General features: G+C 46.4%; 2 protein-coding genes across 4 annotated transcripts in view; one reads left to right on the forward strand and one right to left on the reverse strand.

The window, feature by feature from the left end:
• The window catches only part of LOC109531017 (MAM domain-containing glycosylphosphatidylinositol anchor protein 2), a 102,836-nt gene that overhangs the window by 62,780 nt on the left and 21,732 nt on the right, over positions 1–18,324 (reverse strand). The gene's annotated exons all lie outside the window — the stretch shown is intronic.
• On the forward strand, positions 7,094–9,049 carry LOC109531019 (low choriolytic enzyme-like). Its single transcript, XM_019895028.1, has 8 exons — positions 7,094–7,251; positions 7,389–7,407; positions 7,511–7,570; positions 7,649–7,795; positions 7,873–7,990; positions 8,109–8,287; positions 8,379–8,460; positions 8,855–9,049. Exons 1-8 carry the CDS (start codon positions 7,180–7,182, stop codon positions 8,985–8,987), a joined length of 810 nt encoding a protein of 269 aa, XP_019750587.1. The 5' UTR covers positions 7,094–7,179; the 3' UTR covers positions 8,988–9,049.

The following is an 18,324-nucleotide window of genomic DNA, read 5'->3' on the forward strand; positions in this document are numbered from 1 at the left end:
CCTAGCAGTGAAACAAATCGCTGTCATGAATACGTCGTTTCCCAACGTGTCGTAAAAAAAAACGGCTTTGTTTCATTACTCATAGCATTTGCCATATTGAGACGTGGCGTTTGCGATCGCGCGTCAGCTCCGCCGTCGACGCGTAGGCACTTTATGATGTGACTCTTATTTTGGCATACGGTCCAAAAGTAGCATTGATTCGGGACAAAAAAATATGACATTTACCAAAATTGTGCCATCGCTTTTGGAGTGACGCCAGCAACAATAATAAACATGACAAAGGTTACAGCTATACCAGATCGAATTGTGTTATGTGGAGGGATGCACACCGAGAGTAATTATATAACACAAACCTGAAACACTAACCCCTCAACATGACTCATCCAATCCAAACCTTCTGGCACCACCCGAACGCCTCCTAACCCCGATCCTACGCCACGATTCCAAATCTCCTAACCTCAACCCGCCAACCTCGAAAATGTGAGGCACAAAAAATATAACAAGATGCACAAAAGTTATTTTTGCCATCAAAGTGCCGGCCATTGAACAGCATCGTTACAAACAGACGCGAAAATGCATGTTTAACTCGGTTGTATGCGGACACATTTACATAATCGTGTCTATTTTGGGTTGTGGCGTCACTCCCACTCACTTCCTTGAACACCAAAAACCCTTTAGCGGCACACACAAGTACACACAACAAGAAAAAAACAAGCAGAGAAGCAGCAGGAGATTCTCGTGAGGTCATTTGCTTGAATTAAGATAAAGGCTCCACTGGCTTGTCATATAGAAAACCAAATCCCCGCTATTGCTCGTACTTTGACCATCCGCATCGTTTTGGTGGACCGAGTGCAACACCTTTTGTGTCGTGCTAGCGAAGGCGCGAATCTTATTGAGGAAACAACTACCGCAGGGCTGTCGAACTCAGTTTTGTCGCGGGCCACATTGTGGTCTCGGATTCATTACTGTGACTGCGAAATTATGCGAAACCATTCAAACGTTTCATCACCTCCACATATTCCAGACAGAGCGCACAACAAATTGATGGATAACTAGTTTTGAAATCACAAGTCAAGAATAACGACTTGTTTAACCCTTTCATGCACCCTGGCTGTCCACTGTGATAACCGCCATCCGTGTAAGGGTTAAACATTGTTGACATTAATTGAATAAGGGCTTTGGTCAGGAGAAAAATGCTTGCAATTTACCTATGTTATTATCTATTACATATGACAATTTGAAATTTCGGCTTCGACTTTGGGTGAGTATCATGGACGTTGACATGCTTGATTTGCTTTCGCGGGCCACATAAAATGACGTGGCAGGCCAGATTTGGCCCCCGGCCCTTGACTTTGACACCCGTGACCTACAGTGTCAAACGAACCTCGCTGTTCACCCTCCGCCATAACTGGAACCTCTGCATTTTCCGATATGCGGCTAAACGCCCTTGGGCCGTTTGACGAGAAGGCGGGCCTACGGTAATTGAGCGCGAGGTGCTCTCAGTATCTGACTTGAGCGCGACGCATAAAATGAATAGTTTGTCTCACAGTTGTCACCACGCGAGGCCTTCTAGCTAATGGAGAACGGCCTCATGCATGCGTTTAAACATCTTGCCAGCAGCGCATACGTATTATTACATCAGGCCTTGTCAGGCGCTATTGATCACGCACAGTAATGCACTCGCCTGCACTCCTCTGCCTCGGCGCTGTTATTGTAAATGAGACTCTGTATGGATCCGGGCCGGGCGCTATCAGCGCGGATCATCCATCAGGCCGAGAATGCAGACGTTCATAAGGGCGCGCGGGACGGCGAGTGCACGACGGCGCTTTTCGACCACTCTTGCACAAACACGAGACAGCGGCGGCTTCTGATTGGGTATCGAACTGGCCACTTGATTTAACGGCGGTTAAACGGAAGAGTTTTTGGACCGTCCGTTGGGCAGGGCAGTACTATTTTTAGCACACGCACACAAAAACAAAAAACAAAAAACACTTTGCTACTGCCAAGCTGCCAAAGTTCTGCTGCGACGGCCCCCGTGGAGGCGTGAGTGGGGTCGTATTTTAGAGGACAACTTCATTGCGGCGCCACACAGCTGGGAATGGAAATGTACCCGAACTGGCAGCCACATGTCAGCAGATAACAAGGACTTTGTCTTTGGAGTTGGCGATGCAGCATGTGGCCCGAGACGATGACTGCAGCAAAATAACCAAAAATGAGAAACAACAGTTGTTTTATCATTTTCATCCTGGAGGATGAAGAGGAGAAAACACCCGGCAACTCGCAATTAAACAAGACAAGTGTTTACAGTTACTCAGTACGGGGAGCACAAAAACCACCATGAGCCATATCCATATCCGGCATAAGGCAAAAAAAAACAAACAAACAAGGTCTTCGGACTAAAAGAAAAGCTGCGCTCACATAAACATGAGCTGCCTTTGTGATGACAAATATTGACAGCTACTCTCAACAGGGAGTACAAAAACAACCTCGCTAAATGAGCCACACGTTGGTTCACCAAAGTCGTCAGGCGCATCTCGTTTCTCAAATGTTGCCTTCCTGGGTCCTCGCGCCTTTGTTGTCATACCAGCTCCTCCCACGAGGAACTGGAGTGACGTGTAATTATGTCGGCAGCATTGATGTGGTGATCATGTATGATGCCGAATGCAAAAAAAAAAAGAAATAAAATGGTGACCCACCCAAATTTTCTTTTCTCTTTGTGGCCACATTGAGAAAATGAACCGTGAGCCACTCCTTGACCACAACACGTTTGCAGCTCCTCAAAAAAAAAATTTGTGACGACCGAGTTGCACGGTGCTTCATGCAAAAAAACATATTGAAATGCAACAACGCCCGAGCGGAATTTCCATGACAATGGTCACCTCATCGGCTGTTAGTTTCACCATCCAAACCATTCCATGCTGCCATGCCGCGGTGCTCCATACACCCCCCCCCCCCCCCCCCCCCCCCCCCCCTCTCCATACACCCCCCCCCCCACCCCCTACGCCCCTACGCTACACTAATCAGACATCTGCGGGGGACGGATAAAGTCCAAACGTGGATGGCATCCAAAGCGGCGGTTGTGAGTTGATAGGGCCGAGGTGGGGGGACCGGGGAAGGGGGCGGGGGGTTGCAGCTCACGCTTTGAACACTTTGCTCAGTGAACATGAAGGGCAGTTGGCTGGGGAAACCAAAAATCTCTCCGAAAAATATTTGGAGACTTGAGAATTTTCTTCTTAAGTGAAGGGAATCAATGTGCAAAGTACTTTTTTTTTTTTTTTTTTTTTTTATGAATTGCCTTTTTTTTAGGTGGGGGCACTCAGCATTCCTGGAAATTTTTCCATCTAAGTTTTGCCAATTGACACCAAATTGACATTTAAAAAAAAAAAAATCATAACAATAATAATTTTGATTACAAAGCCAATCCACGAATGGCAGCGCAAACTTGGACGGCAACAAAACGCCTCCTGTTTTCCTTCACGCCATTTCTAATCTCTTTGAGCGCTTAGCAAAGGAAGCCGCGCTGGCGCCGCGCTGGCGTTGCGCAATATGACACATTTGGCGGCATTGTGACACCACCCATTAGCCTGCGAGGCAAACAAAGAGAAGACCGACACAAACACCAACAAACGTTACTTAGTCTCGCATGTCGTTGAGCCCGGCTCACTCTGACAAGCAGTCAAATACGCTAAATATGAAATCAATAAAAGAGGCACATGCTGCTTCACCAGAGACTGCACAGAACAGACACGAGTGCAATACGCAAAGTCTTCTGAGTCCCCGCATGGGCACAAGCAGGCAATTGTTCACGATTGACAAAACACTGGATATTGAGCCACATACTGCATCACCCAAGACATATTTTAAAGACTCCCTGGAGCATGCAAGGTCTTCTGACCAACATGGCGGTTCCGACCGCAAACAGGCCGCCTCGTGACCGCAAACAGACAATTGTTGACAACAAATGAATAACGAATGTAAATGTTTTAATTTGAAAGTTTGCAAGCGAACTAATCACGATCACTTGAGGGTTGACACAAGTGGGTTTTTTCGGTTTTGTTTTTTTAGCCCTGGCAAGAGGCTTTTGGCGTGCTCTCTTTTTAAATGTGAAGAGCAAGCTGTGGGATGCGGATGAGTCAGAGAGGTTCAATAAAAGCCCCCGACGTACAGCTGATGCATCAGCGGCGCGTAGCTGGCAAACAATCATCGCCCGCATCCGAGAGCTCGCCGGTCCCGCCATCCATAAAGTACACCGAGCCCCCGGAGGAGTAAAAAGGAGATGATAATTAAACCTGTTCTCCGTCACATGCCCTTTCGCCGTATTTTACCTCGTCATCGCCATCGCGCCGCTGACACCTCGTCCATCAATGTGATCGCCGTGCAGTGGCAAGACTCAGTCTGATTGCTGTTAGCGGAGCAGGTTGTGGTGAGCTCTCGGGGCAACCAAGGCCGCCTCTGCTGGTCGAAACGCTATCGCACGTACGGATCTCCGTTTGTTCCATGAAATTGCATCATTGCTTTTTGGCGTCACTGCTTCCAGGACGTGAATGTTGGATTTATTATTTTTATTATTATTATTTCTTTTGATCAGATTTCAGCTCCAATGTCCTGCCATGTCCATCTAATCTCCCCAGGACCTTCAGAATCAGTTGGCCAGTTTAACGTGAACTCGTGGGGTTGCTTCTTCGTCCAATCAGATTTCAAGAGCACTGGCGCTCGACATCGTCAACATTTTTCCGTCTAAAAACGTGTTTCGGCCAACTTTAGACGAGCAAAGACATCAAACATTGTTGACATCAATGCATTTCGTAACCTTGCATGAGTACGGCGTAGACTGTTTAAAAAATAAATAAATAAATAAATAAATAAATCTTAACCCTTTCATGCATCAACAATAATAACTTGTAACCTGATAACATGATAACCTGTCCACTGTTGTGACCGCTGTCCCTGAAAGGGTTAAACTGAGTCACATGCTGCTTCACCAAGGATAAGGAAACAGACAAAACATGATGGATGGATGGATGGATGGACAGATCTAAAACCGAAAGAAAAAAAAAAGCCTGGGATCATTTATGTGGACTCCACAATGTCGAGACAATTTTCCTGCAGTTGCCATGACAACATCAGGTGAAAAAAAAAAACCCCCGATAATGCGACGCCACCATCCACAACATCAACAACAACAAAGAAGAGCGGCAACGACTTTGGCCCTCTGACCGCGGAGAACCTGCAATTATGGTGGCACCAAACAAGGAGGACGCCGGGTTCAATGAAAAGGAGCACTCGGACGCCGGGGAAACATTTCCCTTTCCTCCTTGTAAGAAACACGAGAAATTGCAAAGTTTAGACACCGAATGCACTTCACCACATGGCAACTGCTGTCCGGCTTCCAACCGAACATGGAGCTGCGTCACGGCGAAACGCGTCCAATCGCTTCCAATTACCCGCTGCGACGGGAGTAACCGCGCTGTGATGAACCCGCCCTGCTGATTCACGCATACTTTCATCAACACTCGAGAAACTCCTGGCGCGCTCGCCGTTCGAAAAGACGCAAGGGAAACCACGGCGGGGCGTAAAAAATGAGACGCTGCCGTTGGACGTGATGCCCGGGCGACCGTGAAGCTCGTAAAAGCGGATGGATGGCTCGTGCATCAATGAACATTATTAACTCTGCGAGCGCAAATGATAAATATGTCACACACACACACACGCACACACACATGCACACACACGGATCAGCCATGCATGTGCAAAAGGGCTTGATCAAATACTGTCAAAGTGACCACTCGTCAAGCTCTTGTTGGCACTCCATCTGGGCCTCACCTAGCACTACACACACACACACACACACACACACACACACACACACACACACACACACACACACACACACACACACACACACCCGTGATCATAAATGACACATTATGATGACGTACGACGTCTCTTAAAAGGCCGCCGCGACGGGATCCCGGTCGGAAAGCCGCCGACCTTGCCGTGTGAAATCTGATCCTGAAAGAGTTTTACAGGCAGCGGGACGGCGTCCCTCTCTCCTCCGGTCAACACCGCGATGGGAGTCACAAAAGCGTCTCCTTAAACAAAGCCATGCCCCCCCACCACCCCCCCCACCCCTCGCCACTCGCTTCGGGACGCAACAATGACATCTGATTTGTAAGCGAACATCTCAACCCTCTGCCGCCGCTTTCGCGAGTGAAGATCGACCGCAGACGGCTTGAATAATTCCGCAGCCGCAGCTCACTCTTCATGGCTCAGAGGAACGAGCACAAAAGCCACGATTGTAAAAGTGTCCGCGGCTAATGGAGCGATCAGCGATGCGGCATCCCCGCATCGCTTTCCATTACGACAAAAATTAGGGCTGCACTCAGAGCTGCAAATGCTAACTGTCTGATTATTTTGTGTGTGTATTTTTCATTGAAAGGCTTTTTCATTTCTTGATGGTATTTCTCCCCCCCCCACCCCTCGCCACTCGCTTCGGGACGCAACAATGACATCTGATTTGTAAGCGAACATCTCAACCCTCTGCCGCCGCTTTCGCGAGTGAAGATCGACCGCAGACGGCTTGAATAATTCCGCAGCCGCAGCTCACTCTTCATGGCTCAGAGGAACGAGCACAAAAGCCACGATTGTAAAAGTGTCCGCGGCTAATGGAGCGATCAGCGATGCGGCATCCCCGCATCGCTTTCCATTACGACAAAAATTAGGGCTGCACTCAGAGCTGCAAATGCTAACTGTCTGATTATTTTGTGTGTGTATTTTTCATTGAAAGGCTTTTTCATTTCTTGATGGTATTTCTTGTTGCCATTCATCAACAAGCAAGAGATTTATCCCGCTGTGCACAGCTCAGACGGCAAAGATAAGCACACGATGCTTTGTTTGCTACGCCGCGTTTGTCACATGGGTGGTCAAACTTGGCAACGGGTTCTTCGCCATGTCTGAAACGCGATGCTGAGCAGCTTGGCAGCCGCCTGTGGACAGATGACAAGCTTGTCCCCCCACTGTGTCAATGTTTGTCCGAGGTGTGCGCGGCACTCCCGATTGTTTAGGACTCCGCGACTGCTCACGTCCAAACACGCCCTTGAGCGCCTGTACATAAACTTGCTCCGGACCGATCATCAGCATCAACGACTCCCCGAACGAGAAGCCGTCTCGACACACGCAATGGATTTCAGAACCACGGTGTTCCTTCTTTTGCTGCAGCTCGGCACCTTCTGCTATGCGGGACCTGGCTGGGTGAGTACCGGCAAACAAAAACAGACCTAAAAGGACACCGCACACAATTTATGGACTTCAAACCAAAGCCACCGGAGAACCCTACAGCACATTTTCATGCCGTCTAAAGTGTATCATCTCTTCCGCTCTCTTCGCAGGACCCGGCTGTCGATAACGGTATGTGACCGGCATGTGAGAGCGGTCTGCGTGCGACCGACCTAACAATCAAAATCAATCGGTATCGTCGCTGCCGCTGAATTGTCATCTGCTTTCTCATCAGACAACTCAGAGGACCCGGACAAGTCAAGCATGACTGAGACGATCCTGAAGATGAACAATGGTGAGGATTGGAAGGGAAAAAAAAATGGCAGCCGTGACGAGGTTTCTGGATGCAGATGGATTCTTTTCTTTCTTTTAGGATCGACGGCACCCCTGATGGAGGGAGACTTGATGATTCAGAGAACGAGGACCGCCATCAAGTGCGCGGTGAACGCACAGTCCTGCCTGTGGCCAAAGTCTGGCAACGGCCAAGTCCTGATCCCCTACATCATCGCAAACCAATACTGTAATTTTGTTTTCGTACCCGGGTCGCATTCAATCGAGATTGTTGACATGAATTACGGGCCATTTTGCCTTTCGCAGCCATTTCAGAGAGGGATACCATTGAAGGCGCCCTGAGGGGAATTGAGGCCGGAACCTGCATCCGCTTCATCCGGCGAGGGACCCAGAAGGCTTACCTCAACTTTGAGCCCAGGTTTGGGTGAGTGCAAACTGATCTGCACTTTTAGCGGACAAGCTAGTGCTAAAAAAATCAAACAATCACGACATGTTGAGAAGTTAGCAAAACTGCAAAACCAATTTTGTGTGAACCCATCCAGGTGTTTCTCAAGGCTGGGCCGGATGGGAGGCAGGCAGTTGGTGTCGCTGCAGCGTTTCGGCTGCGTCCAGCACGGCATCGTTCAGCACGAGGTGCTGCACGCCCTGGGCTTCTACCACGAGCACACGCGCAGCGACCGTGATGAACACATCCTCATCCACTGGGAGAACATTCAGGACGGTAAAGTGTCTCCGTCCAACTTTTATTTTGTGAAGTCGTGCCTTTACTTGAGCTCTTATGTCGTTAAGTAACGCTCGTTGCATGTCCTCAGTCAACAAGCCCAACTTTGAAAAGCAGGACACGGATAATCTCGACACCCCCTACGACTACAACTCCATAATGCACTACGGAAGGTAAGACGGAAATGCACTCGACCAACGATGATACGTATTGCAGACACCCCTTTGCAGCAAAGCAGCCGCAGATCAAGTTTTATCACAGCGGGGAACACGTTTTGCTCTTGAGTTTTCATTGTATCCTGCACCGGTGCATGACACCCAGTGCCTGATGTAGCAAAGCAGCCACAGAAGAAAACCAAGACCAAGCTTTCTGGCACTGGACGGCGAACTTTTGCTCCAGAATATTTCATTGTAGCCTGACAACAAGCTTCCTTAAGACTGGGAAATATGTTCTAAGTAACTGTGAACAATTAATATCATCATCTTTTTCTGATGAGCAGCACACGTGTGAGTGTCCAACCCGAGCCTCAGTGTTTGTGATGACACATTTGTCTCGCAAAATCCGTAGGACCGCCTTTGGAATCCAAGAGGCCGTTACCATGACCCCCATCCCTGACGGCTCGGTTGAAATCGGCCAACGGGAGGGCCTGTCCGAATCGGATGTTCTCCGGATCAATCGTCTATACAAGTGTTGGAATTAGAAAACGGAGGATGCCGCATGGCATGTCGTGTGACACTTTCAATAAAAGAATGGGCAGCTTGATTTCTTTTGGGTTTTTCCAGTGAGGACTCCCTCTCACTGCTCTTTTCAGCAGGCATTTCTCAGTTGATTTGTCGCCTCAGCCGGAAAAACAAGAAGCAATCAGCTTAACAAAGTTACAGTTCACACACACACAAAAATAAATAATAAAGTTTTAGGGGAATGTTTGAAAATGGTGACAGAGAAATGAATTTAATTAGACGCCAGCCAAAAAGGAAATAAAAAAAAGACTTGGGGGTGGGGTGAGCGTGGGGAGGGGGCCGATATGTGGCAATGTCTTGCTAAATGAGTTCATTTCCATGGCTCAGCCTTTGTTGTAATTAAGTTCGGGATTTGTAGAGTCGCAGAAAAAGTGCGGCGGGTGGGTGCGCCGCTGACGTGTCGGGACATAAATCGTAAACCTCGCAGTAACCCTGATTAGAATTGCGCTGTATTTGTCATCCGGCTACATCCCACACTCCCTTTTTTTTTCCTCCTTGTTTTTCTTCCACTCTTTGAAATCCTCCACTGTGGCGCGAGATAGAGGGTGTGAAAGGGCTGCGGAGAGTCAGGCCCAGATTCCAGCAAAGCTAATTTGTCCATCATGTGATCTGTGATTGCACACGCAGCTGTGACAGCGCGGCGTGGGGAAACGGGGGGGGGGGGGGGGGTGGGGATGGAGCATTAACCCTTTCATGCACCCTGTAACCTGATAACATGATAAGCTGTCCACTGTAGCAACCGCTGTCCCTGTCAGGGTTAAATGCCAACTTTAAAGACTCTTGATGGATGCCTTCGACGTTTCACAGCCGACTTTTGCACCGTATCCATCTTGGCGGGCGGGCGGGAAATATTTACACTCTTCTTGTTTCGGGATTATTCAACGCCCTCGCCATGCATGCTCCGAGGAGTTCTGATTAAATTCAAATGACCAAATGACCCGGTGCAGGATCCTGTGACAGGCGTGCCAACATGGCCGCCGCTGCCACAACACGTCAAGGCGAAAAAGTTCACTGAGGTGACCGAAAAAAAACCCCAAAACAAAACAGCGAAAGAGTTGAAAAACATCACATTAACTCTTATTGGACCTCAAAAGTACAAAATGTGGCTCCAGAGTTTCCTCCCTGATTGGCTTTCATACTCTTCCTCCCGTCGCTTATTATGAGCCGGAATCCGGAGTGTTCATTCCAAACGCTTTCTAAAGTTCAGCGGAAGCCAATATGAGGCTTCGCCGATCTCATTTGAGTTGGCCGTTTCTCAATGTTTCAGTCATTTAGCGGCTTTTGTTGCCGGTCCCCGTTGTTGGCGCTCGGCGACAAGACGGCGTCTCCAGCCGGCGTTTTTGCGCCTTTAAATGAAAAAAAAAAAAATGCTGAAAATGATTCGGTTGGAATGTTCTAATTCCACCAACTAAAGCCTTTTGTTATCTTCACTTAAACCTGTGAATAGGATTTGACTTCTCCCCACTTCCCCCAAGTGGCGTTTGCATTAAAAAGTGTACCGAGAAGGGATTTAGCACAAGAAGCGGTGTCCAATAACGCTTTATAAGCAATTATGCTTCTCTCTCTGCTGCCTTTAAAAACGGCAACTAGTTTGAGTGTGTGTCCAATTTCGTGATGCGATTACAATTTGACTGCCCAATGTACTTTTTCCAGAGTTATTTTCGACTGAATCAGCAACAGGGGTGGGATGAAAGCCAACAAAACACGATCGATTATTCAGATTGCATTTCCCATTCGATCATGATTCCATATTTCCAACAGCAAAATTGCATTTTTGCATTGCATATTTCTTTCTATATGCAATTAATTATTTTTGATTGATTTTTATATTGGAGAAAATTTTAAAACATTTCTTTCTTTGTTCTGTTTTTTTTATGTAAGGGGATGTGAAGATTTTTATAAAGAAATCTGAAAGATATATTAAATTACAAAAACAACTAACCATATTCCAATTCCCTATTTTCATATATATACACATTATATATATACACACACACACACACACACACACACACACACACACACACACACACACACACACACTACAGGTACATTTGTAATTCAATGAGAGCTGATCAAATTTGCTTTTCATTCGTTTGGGAGTTCTTTTTTAAAAACAAATACATTTAAGATTAATAAGAAAACAAATTCTGGTTTCATAATCACCACGGTTAAAAAAAAAAACCCTGGAGCAATTTCATGCTTTTATGATATCAATTACAGGTTTTTTCCCTCACAGAACTTAAGGTGTTTTCAGAGGTTCATCGGTGTTGTTCAAGGACACACAAGTTTATCTGTGGCGAGATCAAATTGATAAGTACCAAATTATAAGACGCTCTGAGCTCCCTCAGCGCCGCCCACCGCATAACACGAAGCGGTCTATCCTTGAGATGATTAAATGGCTTCCTAAAAACGTTGGGGGAAAAAAAGCCCCCCTAAAAACCCATTATTGAGAGCTAGTTTTGATATTTGTGATCTCAAACGGGGTCACCGCTAAGTCGTCAGTGATGATAGCGAAACTCGCGAGACAATTAAGAGGCTGCCGGGAAGACGCCGGCCAAACTCCCGACACGGCGCTGACGCTTTCATGAAGGACCCCGAGGAGCCGCATGTGAACTTGTTGGATTACTGATCCGAGAACAGCGGCTTACAAGCTGCCGCGTTGTCGCTGGGTTCTCGCGGCGCATGCATATTTCATGGCTTCTTCCTAGCTTGCCGACACCACGATTGGGGCTGAAGTTGCTTTATACCCCCCCCCCCCACCCAAAAAAGTGAGAGAAAATTCTGGATAAAATGATGCAAAGCAAGAAAAGAATCTTTTGTTCAAGGATAGCTGGTGCGTGTCTGGAGAGAAAATATCGCTCAATAAAATCGGTATCGAAAGTGGGGGAGCCAGACGAGACTTGACTGAAAGTAGCGAGCACACTGAAGATGCTCCAGAAGATTGTCAGGGTCGTCCATCATCGTTACGTCGATGGCTCTTCCCGCGCCGCCGCTCTTTGCATTTTAGTCGCTTAATTCCCTGAGACAAATATGAGTGTGGCGTCGAGCAACGCAAGCTACGGCCCAACATTACATTAAACCACCGCGCTTGGGCGGAGGCTTGATGGATTTCTTTATTAAGCGGTGGGGCCGCCGCATGAAGGTCAAGTGAGTCCGTCGCGTTTTTTTTTTTTTTTTTTTTTTTGGTGTGAGCCAACTTTTAAGGGTTGGTTAGCTTTAAGTTTCCCGCCCACAAAGACCAAAAGCGATTTCAGCCACTCCATTATTTGTAATGATCCCGCAGGCAAATATCATGAAGGGGCAATCGGGGCTCACGAGATGTTCGATCGCTTATTTGCACGTTACGCTGGAAGAAATCCATTTTCTTCATTCTAAAATCAAGCCTCTTAATCCTGGTTCTGAATCACACATTGTCGATATTGACAGAGGCAGCTGGCCTAGCGGTTTGTCAGTCACAGTTACGAGGATCGAGGTTCCGATCTCGGCTTTACCCTTCCTGTGTAGCATTTGCGTGTCGCCCAGTTGCTGCAGTACTGACTGATTTTCACGTGATTGTTTGATATTTTGGCCTCCAACTTTTTCACACTATGATTTTGTGCTGGGTGGTTCTCAGAAAAGACGGTCCCGCCCAGGACTGCGGTTGGGGAGCCAGTTGGAATGGGTTTTATAGCTTTTGCTGTAGGCATAAAAAGCAGGATCGAAGAGGACTTTACGTTCAACAAAAAAATAAAAAAAATAACAAAATAGTGTGACGTTAACCACGAAAAATCAGTGACTACCGTAACTGTAAACCCAATTTGACGACATAAGCTAAAAATGTACCGCACGTTGACGTTTGAGGGGAGTCGAACTGCCATCATGCGTAGTGTAAACTAGTTGAGACTAAATCAACGGCACCTGAAATGTTCGCTGATACGTCATTCATTTTTTGTCTCAGTTATTTCCACACGATTACTCAATCCTCCCATGAACAATTCAATGACTTGGCTAATCGGTTACTCGGCCCAGCAGATGCACCAGCTATGATTATTAATAGTACGTCTCCATTATTGGCCAGCAGGAGGCCTCGTCTTCCTGTCGCCGCTAACACTAATTACTGTTGCGCCGGGGACGTGTTTTCCTCCCATTCGCATTCTCGCCGTGGAATTGTCATCTCCCGACAGCTGTTCCAGATTTCCCATTTATTACACACACTCACTATTTTTAATTACTTTACAGCCGATTGCTCCCGAATCACTTTTAAGCCAATAAATTGGATGACGACTCGCAAGTCCAATTGTCATTTAATCAGCGGCCATTAAAACGCAAACATAGATGCACATGTAATGAAATACACAACGTCTACACCGCTAAGGAATGCCCTTTTTTAAAATTGTTTGTTTTTGTATTTTTAAAAAAATAAACAAGATGAGAATGTTTGGCAAACCCGTTTCATCAACATCCCCGAACGGTGCCTTGAGAAACAGCCAATGAGAATTAATTAGGTTTTCCCGCCACTTTGTTTACAAGCTAATATTTCAAGGACTTATTGTCCCTGTAGAGATTTATTTTATTTTTTATTTTTTTTGTCAACGCACATATATGCAAACATGTGGGCCAATTAAAGGATGCACTTAATTAGGCATGCAACTGGGATACCGTGATGACAAGCAAACAAGATAAAGCGGCGTAACGTCTCGTGCTTTTCGATAGAATGGCTTCCCAAACTATGAGAGAGGTTGAAAGCAATTTGTGGTTGACGTCAAATGATCCTCCAAATTGTTTTCCCCGTGCTGGCGTGGGGTTTTCTCCGGTAGTAAAGTTGAAGTACAGATCTCAAACAACTGACCTTTCCTTATGTAGCTACGGATGTCAAGCAATACCGAAATAAATCAGAATAAATCTAAATTTACCCAGATTTACGCTACAGTTCTGGTTTTAGCTAGTTTTGTAAATGATAAATATACTTTCAGTTCACTTTATCATTTTTAAAAAAATAATTTTCAGATTTATTTCATTTACGAAAATTTTTTTTTTTTTTTACAATTTTAGTGACTTTGTTCATTAGTTTTCGTCAAAATAACCTTGCTGCAGAACTGAGACAAGCGAGCGTGGATGTTGCCATTTTAATCAAAACCGGGGCTTGACTTTCTTCACTAACAGTTCGCGAGCATCGAGAATCGACGATGAAGCAAGCGAAGCCTCGGTGCGTTGAAACAGCAGATGACTTGATTAACCGTTTTCCCCTCAGCTCGGCGTTTCCGACTACGAACCTTCCTGAAGGAGAAAACCAGCAAAAGATAAGCTAACCCTCCTCACTGATGTCCGACATGAGGATTTTAGCAGCCCAAGAAGCGCCGATGCAGAAAGATAAACGAATTTACCGTTACCGCAAAGCCTCGATGTCCAAATGGGATTACAATTTCAGTGTTCACACGGAGCGGAATTTCAGTCTATTTTTAAAAAAATGTTATTTATTTTTTTTTTTCTGCTGTTCTTCTGATGGTTGTTTGGTGGCAGAAGCGAAATGAAATAAACTCCCCCATAACTGCCGGGACACGGTGCACTCCAGTGTGATACCTGGTGAGGCGAAAGGCCCGTCAGACCATGAAATTGAGCAATGTAACCTCGTCATGTGCTAAGGAACAAGCACGGAGCGAGCGAGGAATGAAAGCGAGAGAGTGAGAGAATCCCCACAGTTTGGCTTCAGGCAGGTAAAATGACATGACCTTGCGAATGACCTCCAAACCCTTCATTGAATTCTCACCCGGCAGTGTAATGTTCACTTTTGATTGACAGGGTCGTTTAACATTCATCCACATTGTGGTGGTGGTGGTGCAAAGTCATTTGTGACGCGCTGCAGCTTACAGCTGTTTCTATCGTTTTATTTCGGAGCCCCGCCTTCCTTCACCCGAAAAAAAAAATCCAAAGTATTCTTGGACACGTTGAATATTTTGTTGCAAAAATATTCGAAAATGCATTGACAAAATTGTAAAAATGCTTTCTTTTATTTTTGTTCGAATATCGTTTGGTGTTAAATTAACGGGGAAAAAAATGATTTCAATTAAAATAACTGACCCCCAGTACTTAATGGCGTGGCCAAGAGAAATGCTCGAAAGAACTTTGTAGTCTGCGGAGCAGAGGAAGGACTCCACGCAGTGTTAAATGGGTCGGAGGAGCGTGGGGGAGGGGGGGTGTTACTCGGTTCGGACAGCAGGAGAAGAGGAGGAAAGGGGCAATCGAGCCGGGGGAGTGCAAGGAAAGGAAGTCCATGCATCACGCCGCCAGCTTTTTGTCCCGGGCGCACTCCCTATGATGGATGGCCACACGTCGTGGCCTTAATTCAAAGTCGATGGCGTTTATAGATAGCTGTCAAACGCGCCGCTACCCGCGGAGCAATGGAGAAGATTTTGCACAACCGAGAAGTCGTACAGTTGGGAATTAAAGTAAACATTTCGAGAGCTCACTCGGAAAAAAAAAAAAAAACAGTGAAAATATGATACATCGTAGGGGGCGGCCATTTCGTTGGAAATGGTTCCAACGATCAAAAATCAAGCAGACTCCAGCATGGCCATTCGCTTAGTCACATTTGTAGTAAAGCTACACTAAAACCGTATCGTTGGCTAATCGCAACATCGTCAAATTCGAACCTCCAAATGGTCATCATTAAAGCCGGCACCTCAGGGCGCCCCGCGGCCATCTATCGCCATTCCGTGAATTCCACGCCGGCATACATGATGCAGCCCAACCATCCCTCCCCGAGGCCCGAGTGCCCAGAGGGAGGGAGGCGGTCGCCGCGGGCAACCAGCAGCATGGATGCTCAACATCGCCTTCAGCGTACAGGCCTATGTAGCGCCGGCGCAAAAGTGCTCATGTCAACTTTGGTTATTTTGGTCATTGGGAAAATGCTGCATAGACAAAAGTATTGGGACAGACTTCGATGGACAAAAAATGTGAATCACAGATCGACATGGAACAAGGTACACATGTCCATCATCACAGGATGCCTGAAAAAGTCCTCTTAAAGGCCCCTAAGCCAAAATGAACTCAAAGTCTGACATTTTGGAACACAAAACTAAATTCTCGGCTTCCAAGACTTGGCCACTGGGAGCAGTACAACACAGTCATTCCAACGACGATGATACAATTACTACAAGGGACTCAGTAACTTAACAGTCGTATTTTGCAGAGGATCAAGAATATATGCCAATGAGTATATTGTATACAGTATATTGTCTGTCTGCGTGTGTTGCTGCACATTTGGAGTTCAAATCCAACCCTTCAAGTATTCTAACGCTGACACGTAGCGACGTTTTGGACTACGTGTTAGCATTAGGCTATCACAGCTAAAGGCAAAGTATGTGGTTGTTTCAAATATACAGATGCAATTCTCTTGGTTTTATGTTTAGTTTGACAGTAAACTTTAACCGGCAGTTGCATTAAACAGAAGAATTGAACCGTGCTCGTATCTCAAACTTTTGCAAAAAAAAAAGGCCAGAAGAAATTGTCTTTGGCGGTAGCACTTTTTGGTGCGACAGCGGGCCGTTATGAGGGCACGGCGACACGCGCGCCTCCAAAACGATCCCCCGGACGCTGCGTCACGCATCATAAAAGTCCCCAAGGTGCCTTTCGCTCATCACTTACTGAGCGACGCCACGTCCGCCATCAATCACGGAGCTTCCGCCAGGATGTAGAGAGTGCAAAGAGAGGGAATGTCTTGTGTTTTATTAGATTGCACAGACAAAATCATATTAGTCGGGAGCTCGCAGACGGCGGCGGGGCGGCCTTCCTGTCCGCGGGTGACAGCGAATAGATTGCCTATTTTGCGTAAAAAAAAAAATTAAATATAATAAATGAGGAGAAAATAAATAAACCCTCGCTGGGCACTGGCGTGACTTTGCAACTTTTAACCCACCGGCTGCTATCTATGACGACCACGTGCCTTGTGGCATTTTCCACTTGAGAAAATCAAATCTTATTAAAAGCTTACTTTTTATTGAGAGAAACAGTACTTTATTTTCAAAGGACTCTCACTTTTTTTCAAGTAAGATTAAAAAAAAAAAAAAAGACTATTTTGTTAAAAAAAAAGTACTATTTTCATAAGCAAACACACTCGGCTTCTTTTTGAAGCTCCTGTTCACTTTCTGCGGCTGATCGTTAATTTGGCTGATCCTCAAAACGATCGTCAAACTTTGACGCCACGCTCCGCCCACACGGGACAGCTGCAGCCAAGAAACTTTCCAATTTAGTGTCGACCATCTGTCAAAAGTACACTCGCTTCTGATTGGGGCTCATTTGGGTTAATTCCCCAGGAGAGGAAGCCGGCAGTTTTGATGGCACCTGTCGCTACAAGGTGGGATCGTCACTAATTAAGCAAGATGACATATGGATCTCTTCGGGGCCTTTGACGTCCTCACACAAACCAAATTTGATCGAGGAGTGACCTTGGTATTAAAAAAAAAAAAAAGTGTGACAATTTAGTGTCGTCCATCTGTCGTTTTGCCATGTGAGAGTCTGGGCGTGAGCTGTGGCCCACAGCAGCTTCTGCGCGATGTTGTTTTACCGTTTTCCACACGTTCAATAAACCGAAAAGTGCATCGGCGACGATGGCTGTCCTTTCCCACATGCAAGGGCATTCGAGTACGCTAGGCGCGCGTTCTGTAAAATCCAGGCAGAGAAATTATCGCCTGGATGTAACACTGATATAGCAGGGGAATAGTGAAATGTTCTTTTTACTCATCTAAGAATCGCAACCACCAAATAAAATCTTGACAGTTTTTCCTAAAAAAGAAGAAAAAAGTGTTGTCCACTAAATCACTGGTCCGCGAGGGTCTTGACCTTCCTCTGAGTCACACACTGCCATCGTGTCAGTAGGAAGAAGAAGAAGACGAGGCTCTTGCTGTCTCTTTTCACCTCCTGCTTATCTTGCTTGATCCTTCCCTGGATATTTTCCTGACCTTGTTTTTTTTTTTTTTTTTTCCTTTCTCTTCCCGAGGTTGCATAATTCGCCACTGGAGGTTGGGGGGGGACGCAGGCGAAGGCCGTGCGTGTGTGCGCGGGCGTGCGCGTGCCCACCACTGATCTAAACTGTGATGACAGCTGAGGCTTTCTCGCTCTCACCTCCCGCGTGCACTCGAAAAAAAAAAGGAGGTGAGAGCGCGGCGACGGAGGCGAATCTTCAAGACAGCGAGGGATTTTTGCTTATTGTGTCTCTCCTCTCGGTGTCTCACTCACACACACACGTGTAGACACACAAAAACACACAGCATGTGAGAGTGTGAAGTGCCAGTGAGTTAAAAAAAAAAAAAAAAAAAA

This window comes from Hippocampus comes, unplaced genomic scaffold, assembly GCF_001891065.2.
Source record: "Hippocampus comes isolate QL1 unplaced genomic scaffold, H_comes_QL1_v1.1 scaffold8, whole genome shotgun sequence".
Classification (NCBI taxonomy): domain Eukaryota; kingdom Metazoa; phylum Chordata; class Actinopteri; order Syngnathiformes; family Syngnathidae; genus Hippocampus; species Hippocampus comes.